This window comes from Chrysemys picta, chromosome 24 (assembly GCF_011386835.1).
Source record: "Chrysemys picta bellii isolate R12L10 chromosome 24, ASM1138683v2, whole genome shotgun sequence".
In the NCBI taxonomy this organism is placed as follows: domain Eukaryota; kingdom Metazoa; phylum Chordata; order Testudines; family Emydidae; genus Chrysemys; species Chrysemys picta.
The window spans coordinates 9,312,951-9,329,294 of record NC_088814.1 but is presented as its reverse complement, the minus strand read 5'-3'; the positions used below and the strand labels follow the sequence as shown (position 1 = coordinate 9,329,294).

The window sequence follows — 16,344 nt, the reverse complement described above, 5'->3', positions numbered from 1 at the left end:
GTGTCTCTGGATAAAGTTGAGAAGTGGGAGCAACAAGGGTGATGTCGTGGTTGGAGTCTGCTATAGACCACCAGACCAGGGGGATGAGGTGGACGAGGCTTTCTTCTGGCAACTAGCAGAAGTTGCTAGATCGCAGGCCCTGGTTCTCATGGGAGACTTTAATCACCCTGATATCTGCTGGGAGAGCAATACAGCGGTGCACAGGCAATCCAGGAAATTTTTGGAAAGCGTAGGGGACAATTTCCTGGTGCAAGTGCTGGAGGAACCAACTAGGGGCAAAGCTTTTCTTGACCTGCTGCTCACAAACAGGGAAGAACTAGTAGGGGAAGCAAAAGTGGATGGGAACCTGGGAGGCAGTGACCATGAGATGGTCGAGTTCAGGATCCTGACACAAGGAAGAAAGGAGAGCAGCAGAATATGGACCCTGGACTTCAGAAAAGCAGACTTTGACTCCCTCAGGGAACAGATGGGCAGGATCCCCTGGGAGAATAACATGAAGGGCAAAGGGGTCCAGGAGAGCTGGCTGTATTTTAAAGAATCCTCGTGGTTATGATCCTTGCAGGAACAAACCATCCTGATGTGTAGAAAGAATAGTAAATATGGCAGGCGACCAGCTTGGCTAAACAGTGAAATCCTTGCTGATCTAAAACGCAAAAAAGAGGCTTATAAGAAGTGGAAGATTGGACAAATGACCAGGGAGGAGTATAAAAATATTGCTCAGGCGTGCAGGAGTGAAATCAGGAAGGCCAAATCACACTTGGAGTTGCAGTTAGCAAGAGATGTTAAGAGTAACAAGAAGGGTTTCTTCAGGTATGTTAGCAACAAGAAGAAAATCAAGGAAAGTGTGGGCCCCTTACTGAATGAGGGAGGCAACCTAGTGACCGAGGATGTAGAAAAAGCTAATGTACTCAATGATTTTTTTGCCTCTGTCTTCACGCACAAGGTCAGCTCCCAGATTGCTGCACTGGGCAGTACAGCATGGGGAGAAGGTGACCAGCCCTCTGTGGAGAAAGAAGTGGTTCGGGACTATTTAGAAAAACTGGACGTGCACAAGTCCATGGGGCCGGATGCGCTGCATCCGAGGGTGCTAAAGGAGTTGGCGGGTGAGATTGCAGAGCCATTAGCCATTATTTTTGAAAACTCATGGCGATCGGGGGAGGTCCCAGATGACTGGAAAAAGGCTAATGTAGTGCCCATCTTTAAAAAAGGGAAGAAGGAGGATCCGGGGAACTACAGGCCAGTCAGCCTCACCTCAGTCCCTGGAAAAATTATGGAGCAGGTCCTCAAGGAATCAATTATGAAACATTTAGAGGAAAGGAAAGTGATCAGGAACAGTCAGCATGGATTCACGAAGGGGAAGTCGTGCCTGACTAACCTAATTGCCTTCTATGATGAGATAACTGGCTCTGTGGATGAGGGGAAAGCAGTGGATGTGTTATTTCTTGACTTTAGCAAAGCTTTTGATACGGTCTCCCACAGTATTCTTGCCACCAAGTTAAAGAAGTATGGGCTGGATGAATGGACTGTAAGGTGGATAGAAAGCTGGCTAGATCGTCGGGCTCAACGGGTAGTGATCAATGGCTCCATGTCTAGTTGGCAGCCGGTTTCAAGTGGAGTGCCCCAAGGGTCGGTCCTGGGGCCGGTTTTGTTTAATATCTTTATTAATGATCTGGAGGATGGTGTGGACTGCACTCTCAGCAAGTTTGCAGATGACACTAAACTAGGAGGCGTGGTAGATACACTAGAGGGTAGGGATCGGATACAGAGGGACCTAGACAAATTAGAGGATTGGGCAGAAAAAAACCTGATGAGGTTCAACAAGGACAAGTGCAGAGTCCTGCACTTAGGACGGAAGAATCCCATGCACTGCTACAGACTAGGGACCGAATGGCTAGGTAGCAGTTCTGCAGAAAAGGACCTAGGGGTCATAGTGGACGAGAAGCTGGATATGAGTCAACAGTGTGCTCTTGTTGCCAAGAAGGCTAACGGCATTTTGGGCTGTATAAGTAGGGGCATTGCCAGCAGATCGAGGAATGTGATCGTTCCCCTTTATTCGACATTGGTGAGGCCTCATCTGGAATACTGTGTCCAGTTTTGGGCCCCACACTACAAGAAGGATGTGGAAAAATTGGAAAGAGTCCAGCGGAGGGCAACAAAAATGATTAGGGGTCTGGAGCATATGACTTATGAGGAGAGGCTGAGAGAACTGGGATTGTTTAGTCTCCAGAAGAGAAGAATGAGGGGGGATTTGATAGCAGCCTTCAACTACCTGAAGGGGGGTTCCAAAGAGGATGGAGCTCGGCTGTTCTCAGTGGTGGCAGATGACAGAACAAGGAGCAATGGTCTCAAGTTGCGGTGGGGGAAGTCCAGGTTGGATATCAGGAAAAACTATTTCACTAGGAGGGTGGTGAAACACTGGAATGCGTTACCTAGGGAGGTGGTGGAGTCTCCTTCCTTGGAGGTTTTTAAGGCCCGGCTTGACAAAGCCCTGGCTGGGATGATTTAGCTGGGAATTGGTCCTGCTTTGAGCAGGGGGTTGGACTAGATGACCTCTTGAGGTCCCTTCCAACTCTGATATTCTATGATTCTATGATTCTATGATTCTATGAATATGGAGCTCTTTAAGCTTCTAAATTATTGTGAAAGGCATTTTAAAGATAATGTATGATGTTTTTCTATGCTAGCCAGTGAAAATGTATGCTTAACACAGCTCATTTGAGCTTACTTTGTTGTTTAAAAGTGTTTAATTCAAGTATAATCTAACTGACTAGTATCACTATTACCTAAATAGTTGTGGAGAGGCAGTGTATAAAGAGGTACTATCTGATATTCCAAATAACTTTACTACTTAAAAACCAATTTCATGGAAACAAATATTTCACCTATTCCTTTTAATCTAGTTTTTTAATTCTTTATTCTAATAAGATTTTTAAGTTTTATTTGAATGCTCTACGTGATAGAGTATAGATCATAAAAGTAAAAAAAGTAAGTGTGTACCTTTTGATGTTTTAATAATGCATGCCCTTTCTCACAGATATAGATTTTTCTGTTTTTTCCCATCTACTGTGATATTTCTTTAGAGCCCTTTATAAAAAATTCAGTTAACCAAGTCATCATCTTGAATTGTGTTTTCATACTCTGAATGAAAGCACTCATTTGAAACGTCCGTGACTTAGTGGTTGTCAATCTGGGCTTGTAGCCAGGGGGCTGTTGGTGATTTTCATTCTGTCTTCATGCACAATAATTTTCAAAAACCAAGGGAAGGAATTTTCCAATAAGAATTTTATACTATAACTAACAATGTAGGTATATCCACTCCGTCCTCAGTTGTATTAGTGCTGCTTTGTGCCACTCCAATGGCACGGAGCAGCTCTAAACTCAGCGTAGTGAACCCCAGGAGGATAACCCCATGTAGTGGGATTCTTGAACATTGTAGAGCTGCTAGAATAGTTCCTATGCCATCTTTTCCTTGACACCGCACCCAGAAGGTGTGTGGGTTACACAGCCAGAATAGAAACATGACCAGGGAAAGTGACATGGCTGGAGTTCACCTGCACCCTGGTGTCAAAAGCAGCTGACATGAGTTACGAGGGCTGCCAAGCTGTAACTTGCTTTGGGAAACTGGCCCTTGTGGACAGCTGTCCTAGGATCATTGCTCTTCCTAGCCAAGAAACAAAGCTTTGGGTTTTAGACATTCTCATGCTAATTTTATTGATATGCCCCAATTTTTGAAGTATAGGGTCTCTCTCAAACCAGAACCAGCAGGATCATTCAAAAGAAAGAAGCATTTAGCATTTAGCAAGACACGAGAAGTCATTCTTCCGCTCTACTCTTCTCTGGTTAGGCCTCAGCTGGAGTATTGTGTCCAGTTCTGGGCACCGCATTTTAAAAAAGATGTGGAGAAATTGGAAAGGGTCCAGAGAAGAGCAACAAGAATGATTAAAGGTCTTGAGAACATGACCTATGAAGGAAGGCTGAAAGAATTGGGTTTGTTTAGTTTGGAAAAGAGAAGACTGAGAGGGGACATGATAGCAGTTTTCAGGTATCTAAAAGGGTGTCATAAGGAGGAGGGAGAAAACTTGTTCATCTTAGCCTCTAAGGATAGAACCAGAAGCAATGGGTTTAAACTGCAGCAAGGGAGGTCTAGGTTGGACATTAGGAAAAAGTTCCTAACTGTCAGGGTGGTTAAACACTGGAATAAATTGCCTAGGGAGGTTGTGGAATCTCCATCTCTGGAGATATTTAAGAGTAGGTTAGATAAATGTCTATCAGGGATGGTCTAGACAGTATTTGGTCCTGCCATGCGGGCAGGGGACTGGACTCGATGACCTCTCGAGGTCCCTTCCAGTCCTAGAATCTATGAATCTATGAATTTTTGCATGCAATCACTGAGCAGGTTGTGACAAAGTTCAGTTGATTTATCTATAAAAATATTTTATATATTTTAATATAATACTATACTTTTATTTCAATCATAAGTTTTACCTTTCTGTACACTCAAAGCTATTGGCCCAGTCCTGAAGTTCTTACTGATGTAAACCTCCTATTTAAGAAGTTTTATCACTTTAAAACACTTCTTAAAGACATTAGAAGTTTTGCCTGTGTAAGGACTAATGGCTTTTGGATTGTACCATGTACTTGCTATATTTGTGTATGTTGTTATGGTCTTTAACATTCTGTACAGCCAGGCTAAAATAACTCTCAGTATGATGCATTTAATTCCTAGTTCCTTGTTTCTGCTTTCAGCTTGTGTTTGCTACATGTACTGAAACATCTCTATTGATCTGCTCATCTATTGTTACTAATCTGGTCAGTTGATCAATGAAGAGTGGCATGTAATTAATTGTAAAATATTTACATGTTCTTTTCAGTATCTGTCTGGCAAGATTTACTTGTTACTATTTACCGCTGCAGCTTTACTAAACAGTTTCAGGAGGAGATAACAAGAAACATTTTTTTTCCTGGTTTGTTTATAGAATTATTTTCAAAGGGAAACAATATTTAACACAATATTCCAATTTACTGCTGACTGTGGACTTGTTTCACATATGTTAAATTTATTATTTTTACAAAACTGTTCAAGACAAAGGAATTAATTTACTCATGGAAAAAGCACAAGTATGATTCTGATGTTAAGAAGTCTGGGATCGGCAGAAGAAAATTAAAGGCAGTTTTGTTTTTTGTTTTTTTTAGTCTATGCATCTGCAAGAACCTCATGCATTGTGGCTATAGTGGGCTATACAGAAATAAAAAAAATACCATACAGGATATAGGCATTTGTTTTTTTTCCTCCTTTTTAATTTCGTCACTCACACAACAAGATTGACCTGTTTTTCTGCTGTTTCTAGAAGATAAGTGATGGTATTTGAGGAAAAGTTGCGTCTACCTGACCTATCTGCTATGTTGGTATACTTATGCTGTTTTGGTTCTCATGCAGATGGAGGGAGCGAGGAACCACCAGACCGAAGACAGGCAAGTGTAGACTCCCGCCAGAGCCGATCTGGGCAAGGTAATGCTTGTATCATTTTCCTTCGAGGGTTTACTTCTCTTATGTTACCGCTTTGTGCAGTTTTTCTATTTTGGTAAGATATCCAGCTCTTCTGGTTTATTGTAGCTTTTATTGTAATTTAGATATATACCAATTTAATAACGATCAGAAAGGTACAAAATGATCCATTTTAAGGGTTGAAATGAAGCTGGAATAATGTATGGTGCACAATATTCATGTGGGAGCCTTTCAAATAAATGCTGTAGTATCTATTAATTTATGTAAAAGGGCTTCACATCCTCAGTTCCTCAGGCTGGGGATGAAGGAGTTCTTCCTAGTATTCCACAGAGCAGTGGCAGAAGCACTCTGCAGGCACTTATCTTATGCTGAGAGGGGACATGATAGCAGTTTTCAGGTATTTAAAAGGGTGTCATAAGGAGGAGGGAGAGAACTTGTTCACCTTAGCCTCTAAGGATAGAACCAGAAGCAATGGGTTTAAACTGCAGCAAGGGAGGTCTAGGTTGGACATTAGGAAAAAGTTCCTAACTGTCAGGGTGGTTAAACACTGGAATAAATTGCCTAGGGAGGTTGTGGAATCTCCATCTCTGGAGATATTTAAGAGTAGGTTAGATAGATGTCTATCAGGGATGGTCTAGACAGTATTTGGTCCTGCCATGCGGGCAGGGGACTGGACTCGATGACCTCTCGAGGTCTCTTCCAGTCCTAGAATCTATGAATCTATGAATCTTCTGCCCCCATTTCTGGAGACGGGTGCATGGGTAGTAACATGGAGAGTGTGTAGCATCTAGTTTGGGCTCTGGAAATCCTGTCCTTCACTGCAGTGCAGCAGAAGGACACCATTTCCTTTGGGCAAGTTTCTCCATCCTCCAACACTGAGGTGGGAGGTCCATGTTGTATTTGTGGAGAGCAGTAATACAGTAGGAGTAGAAAAGAGAATTTGGATCTGTTAAATACTGTTGTAGGTCATTCTCTGGTGTTTGGAGCCTTAAATGCAGCTCACCAGCCTACTAAGAAGGCATTCCATAGTAACATGCCTCTCCTAGGTGGTATGTTTGCTCATTCACACTGTGGTTTTCTGCACCTGATTCCAGGAGTAATTCTGTTTCACTTTTCTTTTCCTTCCCCAAATCTGTTGTTGCTGTAGAGTCCGAATAGTTTGTTGAAGTGACATTGACTTCAGAGCAATAGTTCTGTTCTTTGGCTGTGTTCCAATGTTGCCAGCAGAATATTGTATTGGCAAAAGTATTCTGAGTGATTGAAGCCTGCAGACAAATTTAGGGGTATGGGTATTTGGAACTAAAACTATTGAACCGTGTGAAATGGCAACTGTTGATAGAGGTTTGTTGTCTGTAATAGTTTTTTTTAATTTGGAATTTTTTATCTTAAATAATAAGAATTGAGGCTAGATTAGAAAGAAACAATGAATTCTAATGACTGTACACGCTCCCAGAGCCACATTGGATTCAGAACCAGGTTGCTTTCCTGGAGTTTTGGTAGGGAATAAAAGGTTAATAACAGTAAATTATAACCTGTTCTTTTCAATCCTCCCTCTATTTAATATATAAAAGCTATTATTGGTAATATTAATTGTAAAGGGAATATCTGGCCCATTTCCTCTGATTGTGCTCTCTGATGTGGTTTAATTTGTTTAGATTTAAAATATGTACATACATACATATACGTAGGTTTAACTAAAGTCCTGATTTCAGAATGTTCTGATTGTGTTTGATGGACATAACAATCAGGTACTTTGATGGTCTGAGGTACTATATTCTTCTAAAGCACACTGCTGAATACTTGCTAGACATACCTGTGATTCACTGGAAAAGATCTTTTCATGCTATAGGAAAAATGCTAAGCTATGGGCTGCAGGTATGTTGTTTGCTAGTATGTACTTGATCAAGAACATTATATATACACACAAAATCATATTAAAAGATCATTATTAAGGTTGCGAAGTCAAGCACTCAAACACTGGGAAATGCCAGGACTAAGGTGTTTGAATTTACATGAGCAAAACAATGTCTTTTTTACTAGCCTCATTCTTGGAAACAAATTAATTGTTTGGGCTGAAATTTTCCACTAAACTTCAGCCTGAGGCAGACCCTTAGCATAGAAGATTTCAGCCCAGATGGTTAAATTTTGGCAAAGTTATAAGCAATTGAAAACAAGATCATATAATTACACAATTTTAATAGTAGGCAATGTTGCCAGCCCTGTCTGTAATAAAATGACATAGAGAGAAAAAAAGGTGACGCGTATAAAGGTAAATTACAAGATATATAAAAAATATGTTCAGTAATTGAAATGGTCAAGTTAAACAAGATAAAATTTAGGCTTTATCTCTTTCTTTCCCTCCAACACATGGACAGATACATTATTCATAAATTTTCATTTAGGAGTTCTGGAGAAGGCCAGTTTTGTCCAAATAGCATCTTGTTAACCTGGTGATTAAAGTGACTGACCTGCTTCTTCTTTGGTACCATTTATACATACTTTAATACATAAATTTTTTAAATTATTGTTAGTCATTTCCTGTCGAACTATATTAATCATTTATCTATGTAAATGTATATGGTCTTTCACAAACCTATATTGAGACATTAGATATCATCTATTTGTTATTTATAAAAACAATTGTATTGATGGCAAACCCTGTTTTGTATGCTCATTGTTTGCTGCACACAGGTATGGCATGTGTGTTTGAAAGTGTGAGCACATTTTGAAAATGTGGGCCTTTATTCCCTGGACTCTACACAATGATTGTTGTGTAATTCTAACCATCAGAGGAAGCACATAAAGTCCCCTGGATGGATCAGAAATGAGATGAAAATTTAAAAATATCCAGTTATTTAAGGGCTTATTCCCTGTTTCTCCTCCATTCACCTGAAACCACTCAAAGGTTGTGGTTGGAGGAGACAACCCTCTTTTATAAACTGGAATCACTTCCTTCCTCACTTCAGTTTCATGCTTCCATTGTTCCTCCCCTCACTTTCAGCCCCCACCCTATGGGACCCAGCCTCTTTATTCCCCTTCCTCTCATGAACTTCCCATCTATTGTACCTTCTGCTGCCTCTATAAGAGGCTCCCTCATTCCAAATCCAGATAGTGTCTCTTCATTCCACCTTTCAATACTTTTCAGCCTGCTGAGGCCCAGAGTGCAATTCAGTGTGTGACAAAGTCCCACACAAATTATTTATGTTGTAAACTTAAGATGCCATTAGTGTAAATAGCTCTTACTTATCTAGCCGCAGTTTCATGATTGTGTTTCTGAAGTAAATAATTTTCAATCCACACATATGAAGGGGACACCAAATTTGTGTGGAAACTAAGATAGCTTTGAGCCTAAAAGAAGTGATGTCCTTTGAAATGAGGAACAATTGAGAGGTATAGTATTTCCAAACTCAGGAGATCAAAAATCATGAATCAGATCCACAATAAAAGTGAAATATTGCTCCAAAATAATGAGATTTATTTTTTAAGAAATATTATATTGTGGTTTTGATTCGTCTTTTAATTTTTGAACTCCTCTGCCCGTTCCCAATGTGTGTGTGTGTGACAATGAGTGTTGCCCACTCTTGAATGTATTGAAAAGGTGGGCTTAAACCCCAGGCAGGAGCTGAGACACCCAACACCCAAAGCAGTCCTGTCATCCTAGTTTGTCATGACTCGCTGGTCTAGAGCCCAGGTCCACAGAGTTCATGGGAATGGCCATGCTCCAACCCTCCAGCTGATCTGGGACCCATGAAGTCAAGCCAGTGTGAGGCTCTGCCCCGAGGTCCTCTTGGTGCAGTCCCAGGGTGGTTGATTGACCGGCTGGCCCTACTTAAGCCAGCAGTAGGAACAGGAAGCTGTGTGAACAACTGGGCCCCATCCTGCTATGGAATGTGAGCCTCGTGCTATTGCTCATGCTTCTGCAGCTTGATTTCCTGGCATCTGACTCGTAGTTCTGATCTCCAGTTTGTCTCCTGCCTCTGACCCAGCTTGACTCTAGTTCCTGACGTGGTTCTGATCTCCAGTTTGCCTCTTGCTTCTGACTTCCCGGTATCCTGACCCAGCTGACTCTGGACTCCTGTCTCAGCACTGTGGACTCTGGCTTTTATTACTAGGTCTGGCCACCCATGGCCTGACCATGGCACAGTTCCCACATCAATGTTGACACCACATCTGCCTATCTCATCAATTCTGCCTCTCCCACAGCCCCCACATCTGTTCTGTCCACACACCAGTGCTGCAATCCACCCCCATATCCGTGCCAGTTCCAATCTTTATCCCCCATATCAGTGCTGCCCTCAACCTCTCATCTGCCCAGCCATCCTAATCTCTCCATCAGTTCGGCTCCCCCAACCTCACCTCTAGTCCTCCTGTTACTTCGGGGGTTCTTCACTCCACCCCATCCTTGGGTCAGGGGGCTGCAGTGGTGCCCTTATCCCTCTTCCCTATTCCCAAACTGGTTGTTGCATAAAGGGGAAGAGCAAGGAGCAGATTCCATTGCTCATTGGAGTGGAGGAAAGAGCAGAGGCCTACTGAGCTGATGGGCACTTTGTTTCCTCCTTCGCCCTCCCCTCCTGTGAAAACAGTGAGCAGTGGGGGAGAGAATCTACCTGCATCCTTCAGGGTTGAACTTCCTGACAAGGCTGGAGCATTCATGTCATCGCAAGACAAGCTCCAGCCCTATCTGAAACCCCATCACTAATGAAAAAATTGTGAGAGTTGGCAATACTGGAGGCATGCTACTGCTCCACATCCCTTGTCTTATTCCATGCCACCCATTTATACCCTCCAAGACTCATGCCCCTCCTCTCTTTCCCTAGGTTCCTATCCCCATGTAACCCACCTTCTGACTCAGCCTAGCAGTAGCTGAAAAACACAGCATGGAGCCAGCACCAGTTCAGTTTCTGTTTGTAAACATTCAAAATTTGGGATTTTTTTCTCTGTATACACTTGAAATGAGCTCTGTATGAGTGTGTCCCATGGAATAGTCACAATTAACAGGAAAGGGAAAGAAAACAAAGGAAAAAGTAACAAAATACCACTTTACTCTAACTTTTAGCTTGCATAAGCACAACCTATGTGGGCTAGTACAGACAGGAGAAGCGTCATCATGTTGGCATTAAGTTCTGAAGATGAAAATAGATTGGTTCAGAGCTGTCCAGGAGAGGAGACAGTATGACTTCTGCATGGGGAAAAATTAAGGGTGTTTAAGCTTCATGTGATTTATTATTAACTGTAACCTATGTTTATTCCATATGCTAACATACTATACATAGCAACAGAGGGTCCTGTGGCATCTTTGAGACTAACAGAAGTACTGGGAGCATAAGCTTTCGTGGGTAAGAACCTCACTTCTTCAGATGCAAGAATGCACTTCAGATGCACTTCTTGCATCTGAAGAAGTGAGGTTCTTACCCACGAAAGCTTATGCTCCCAGTACTTCTGTTAGTCTCAAAGGTGCCACAGGACCTTCTGTTGCTTTTTACAGATTCAGACTAACACGGCTACCCCTCTGATACTTGATACTATACATACTACACCACAGGGGCTTCGAGATTTTGTTATGCATAGCATTTAAGTGAGACCATCAGACTCTTGCAACAAAAATCAAAATACAATTTGGAATATCACAAAAAAATGTATCTATTAAGTCTATGACATTTTATCATATTGAAATAATCCAGAACACAATTTAATAGTTAGTATATGCACTGTACAGGATATGTCTTGGGTAAGTATATGTTGTAGCAATACTGCTAAAGTTGTGGGTTAGTCACTGTAAATCCTTTGTTTCAGTGATTTATAAATCAGATATTCTGTATGACCGAAACAAATTTCAGAATAATCTGTTCAAATCCTTTTGAATTTTGCAATTGCGAAAAAACAAGAATTTCGATTTCTCCCGTTTTTCCACCCCAAAGATATTCCTTTGCGTTTACTGAATTCAGAATCACTTTTTTGTTAAAATTAAAATCTGGTAGGTAATCCATAAATAAAACATTTTTAATTTAAGTTTTATTAATGACTAAAAAAGAAAAAGAGAATGGTTCACTGTTTTGAGCAAGAGACTGAAATTCAGTGATTCTGGATTCTCTTTCCAGCTCTGCCAATTACTTGCTCTGTGTGACTTTAAGCAAATCGATTAATTTTTTGTGCCCCAATTTCTGTATCTGTAAAATGAAGATAACATCCACCCGACAAGGATTTTATGAGGGTTAGTACATTAAAGTTGGCAAAGCATTTTGAGAATTTAGATGACAGGTGCTATCAGTGTGTATAGCCATTTGTTCACATTATTGCTTTTTTTATTGTTCATTTCGTATAGAAATACACTGGACTACGTATCCCTCAGCTTTAGACAAGTGCCAGATATGATGACCACAGATTCTGTTGCAGACCTATACTATAATGGAGCAAATGCATAGCATTCAAGCCTTATACATCTCTTCCAAAAAACCACATGCAGAAAACTGTGTGGTGCTTACTAAAGCTGTCTCAGAATGCTGGAATTTGAACCTATGTTTTCAGGGAATTTGAAACCTGTGCATAGCACCCCTCCAGGGGCATTATCCTGCAAACTGCTGAGCACTCTGGCCCCAATCCAGCAAAGCATTTAGGCATGTTCTTAACATTTAACAGTATGAAGTGAAAAGAGCAGACCAAAGCGTCCAGCTCAAAGTATTTTTATCAATCATGGAAAAATCGTTATCCATTATGAATTAATTGGAAATTTGCATATCAAAGAAACGGCAGTAGAATGACTTTGAGGTAATTAAAGTCTTAAAAGCAAAAAAAAATCAGTTAAGGATTAAATCTTCGATACGTGGGCAAGTAAAATAACATCTATCGTCAGATGGATGTTAAGAGTCCTACATGGAGGCATCCAGTACTGCACTTGAACATGCATGTGCAATAATAGTTAATTTTTGTTTTGTTTTTCATTGTAGAAGGATACAGCTATGTTTTGAAGTATTCCTTGACTTTGAGATTGGTTATGGGTCCGTATATTTTAGCTGTAAAATGTATAACTTTTTATCAGTTTTCTGATAAGGAGTTGTCTGAGAACTTCAGAATTATTTAAATCTGTTTTCTGCTATGTGAATGAATAATGTATTCCATTGACTATTTTACACCGTTGATATAGCCTTTTTTGGACAGCTACAATAAACTCAGGCTGTTGTCTCTTCTGAATTATAATGTATCGAAGGCATTTATCTTTTCTGCCTTATCCACATGTGACAATTCAGCTCTGTTATCCACCTCTGTGAATTAGTTTTTATAAACCTATATTTATTCACACAAACTACTGAAAGTCACACAAAGCTATCCAATGGAAATCAAATAATTGCTTTCGGAGAGGAAAATTATAACACAGGAACAAAGGTGATCAGAACCCATGGCTAAAATCTATCTGATCTTTTGCAAAATCAAAGAAATGAGATAATCTGGGAGAAATTTAGATGCACCTCTCATAATTCTCTGCTCAGTAAGTATAGTTTATGCATCAGATATCAAGTAATGTATATTTGCAATAAAGGATAACCATTGTAAATTTGGAGGCAAGTTATCACAGAATGCCACAGTACTCCAGTGTATTAGCGAGATGCCTCTGGAAACAGAAGGTCCTTAAGTAATTCTTTTCAAATATTAGAATTGATTTGTTGCAAGTGATGTGTGAAAATTTGGATCCGTTTTTATTTTTAAGAAATCAGTTAATCCTTTCCTGATCACAAAACTGACCCCAAGAAACTAGTTAAAAATGTGAAGACAAAGATCCAAATTATGCCCTAAATTACACTTTTGCAACCCCACTCTTTTGTAAAAGAACAGCAACTCAATGAATGGTACTTTTTGTCAAATGTTTAATTTTGCACCCAGACATGTTGAGCCTCCTTTCCAAGCCAGTAATTTAAGAAACTGAACTATATGAAGCGCCAAAGTACCATTCTGGTCCTCTGAGCACACGCTTCCAAACAATTGGCTTAGGAACAGTTCTCAGATGTCGTCATTACTTGGGAGAAAGGGAATGTGGCATTTAATATGTGGCAGTTTATCGCTATAAAATTAAAGATTGATGCAGATCATTCCTTTTGCAACTTTTGTGTAGCAGATGCTAGCATAGATTTTGACACATTTCTTTTTGTGGCCCCAAATGCTAATAATTAAGAGGAGTAGCACAGAACTCATAGCCCAAGACGAACAAGGGCTAAGGTGGCTTCAAGTCACCTTCATGCCTTCCCAGTTCTAGGCTACTCTGGGGGCCAGAGTAACCAGTGGTGGAATTTTAACAGCCCCGCTCGAAATCACAGCAGGCTGGCCTATGGGTGGCTATGCTTCTCAGAATCTCTGCAGTGTTCTGGGCTGGTGCTATGCGCCTCCTGCCCAAAGCATACTCCCTGTGCTAGGGTTTGTGAGGGAGTCCTGCAGTAATCTTCCTCAGTTTCTATACTAGGGGAAATTCTCCCCCAGCTGGATTCAGGGCTTTTCAAGACCCTTTGTGCCTCTCCAGCACTTGTAACAGGCATAAAGGGACAAGAAAGAGGTGAGAATCTCACGCATCATTTCTAATTTTCCCTCTTCTATTTAAGTAAGAGCTTGACCATCAGTTAGCAAAACCAAGGATGTCTTAATGGATAAATCATAATTTTCCATATTACTTACTCAGTGTCCACATTTCTTTTTGCTTCTCTGCATACAGTATGGCAAATATACATATCTAGAATATCATTCAAATGTCTCTGTACAATTGTTAGCAGTTTGTCCCAATTTATTGAATATTCAGAATATTTGCTTAAAAATTCTGGTAAAGTTAGTAACTGGAGAAGGAGCATCAAGTAACCTGGATCACAAGCAAAGATCTGCTTATTCCATACGTTGCAGGGAGAAATTAATTCTGCTTCCAAATGTTCTCTACGTTAAAACAATAATAATAATTCCCATCAGTCTTCGGTTTGCTTATATTGCAATAACTGGGATACTGCCACCCCATGCCATCATATGAGTACCTTCCATAGAAAATCAATAGCAAAGTTCACAGAGAACTTCAGTGGACTTCTCTCACACTTTTCCCTTTCTAGAGGTAAGCCTCTCTTTGAGGTAGAGTTGTGAGTTTCTTGTAGATCTTTTATTAATTTCCTCTTCTTTGGTTGGTTTGGTTTGTTTGGTAGGGCTTTGGGTAGAAGGGGGCTCGAGCAATTGCAGAAATGAGTGGCAGTGAGATACAGACTAAACTTTGAACTTGAAAAAAGAACAAGGACAAATGAAATGAACCGTTTGATGGCACTGTTCCTTGAGGAGCTTCAATTAGGCCTGATCTACACTGGGGGGGCATTGATCTAAGTTACGCAACTTCAGCTATGTGAATAACCTTAGACCTACTTCACTGCGTTGAGTCGACTGTGGCCGCTCCCCTGTCGACTCCACCTGTGCCTCTCGCGGCGGCGGAGTACAGGAGTTGATGTGAGAGCGCTCGGGAATCGATTTATCGCGTCTAGACTAGATGCGATAAATTGACCCCCGCTGGATCGATCACGGCCCGCCGATCCGGCAGGTAGTGTAGACATACCCTTAGATTCTAAAATTATCACCTGAATTTCAAACAAGGCAACAATTCAATTCGGTAAAGATATTTTACTTAGCCCAAAGGCTCTTTAGTACCTAGTACTCCGATTTGCTGTTCTACAAGAATGGTAATCAAAGAAATAATAAGGTAACAGACTCCATATTTCGCAGCTCCTCTGTCATTCTAATAAATGAGAGTGGAGAAGTGAAAAGAGCAATGGATAGCATCACTGGACAAATAGAAATCTAAGGGATCTGTTTCTGTGTGGTCCTATAAAATTGCATGAAATACACATTAAGGTCTGTTAATTCTGTAGTTTTTAGAGCCTAAAGATTTCTGACTAGTCTGAGATTTAGATGTGTGCACCAGACAGGAATCTTTTTGGTGGGGTGGGAGGAAATCTATTTGGGATTATAAATCATAAGAAACAATACATTTGAAAACCTTTCTGAACAGACTCCTTACACTTTATTTTAAAATAGATCTATTTTATATCATTTAATGTAAGAATTTCTGTATATCTATTGACAAATATCCTTCTATAAACAAAACAAAACTCTGAACTATGTCAAACAAAATTTTTATTTTAGGAATATTTGTATTTAGGAATGTAAATATATTTTATACATTTATAAATATATTTATTTTAAATAAAATAATGTAAGTATTTAATTATTTAAAGCAGCAATGAAATTGAAAAATAGAATACAATATACATTTATAGCTACCATGACAGAGTACAAAAACTGATACAAGTGAGTACAAACCTGTGAATCATCATTTATTAGTGTATTTTTGAAAGATTATCAAGAGCACTTGGAGTTTTAGGAGGTGCTCTTTTATTGCAGAGTAGTAAAAATTCAAATTAATAAATAAATCATATTACAAAGTGAAGAAGCAGGTAAAATGAAGACGGTAAATATTGATGCACCGTGTAATCCAGGCAGAGAGAAGATCTGAGTCTATATCTTCTATCTCCCAGTCTAAAGTCATTCTCCCACTCTTTCTTGCTCTTTTGCCCAATTAATATTTAAGCATTTATAGAAAGTCGAACAGCTTCAATAAGAAAGATTGACTGCAGAATAACCTATAGTCCTGTGGTAAGGATACTTACCTGGTAGAAGCGAGACCTGAATTCAAGTCCCTGCTCCAATGAGTATTTAAATATTTGTGCAATGTGGAACCGTTTCAAAAGGAGACACTGAGAGCAACCAACCCCTGAATAGCCTGTAAACTTGGTGATTAGGATGCTCACCTGACAGGAGATAGATCTGAGTTC

The 16,344-nt window shown here is 40.2% G+C and overlaps 1 protein-coding gene across 1 annotated transcript in view; it reads left to right on the top strand.

The window, feature by feature from the left end:
* Positions 1–16,344, top strand: part of TANC2 (tetratricopeptide repeat, ankyrin repeat and coiled-coil containing 2) — a 508,124-nt gene that overhangs the window by 194,825 nt on the left and 296,955 nt on the right. The window contains 1 exon segment of the mRNA XM_065577500.1: positions 5,438–5,509. Coding sequence (XP_065433572.1) covers positions 5,438–5,509 — 72 coding nt within the window.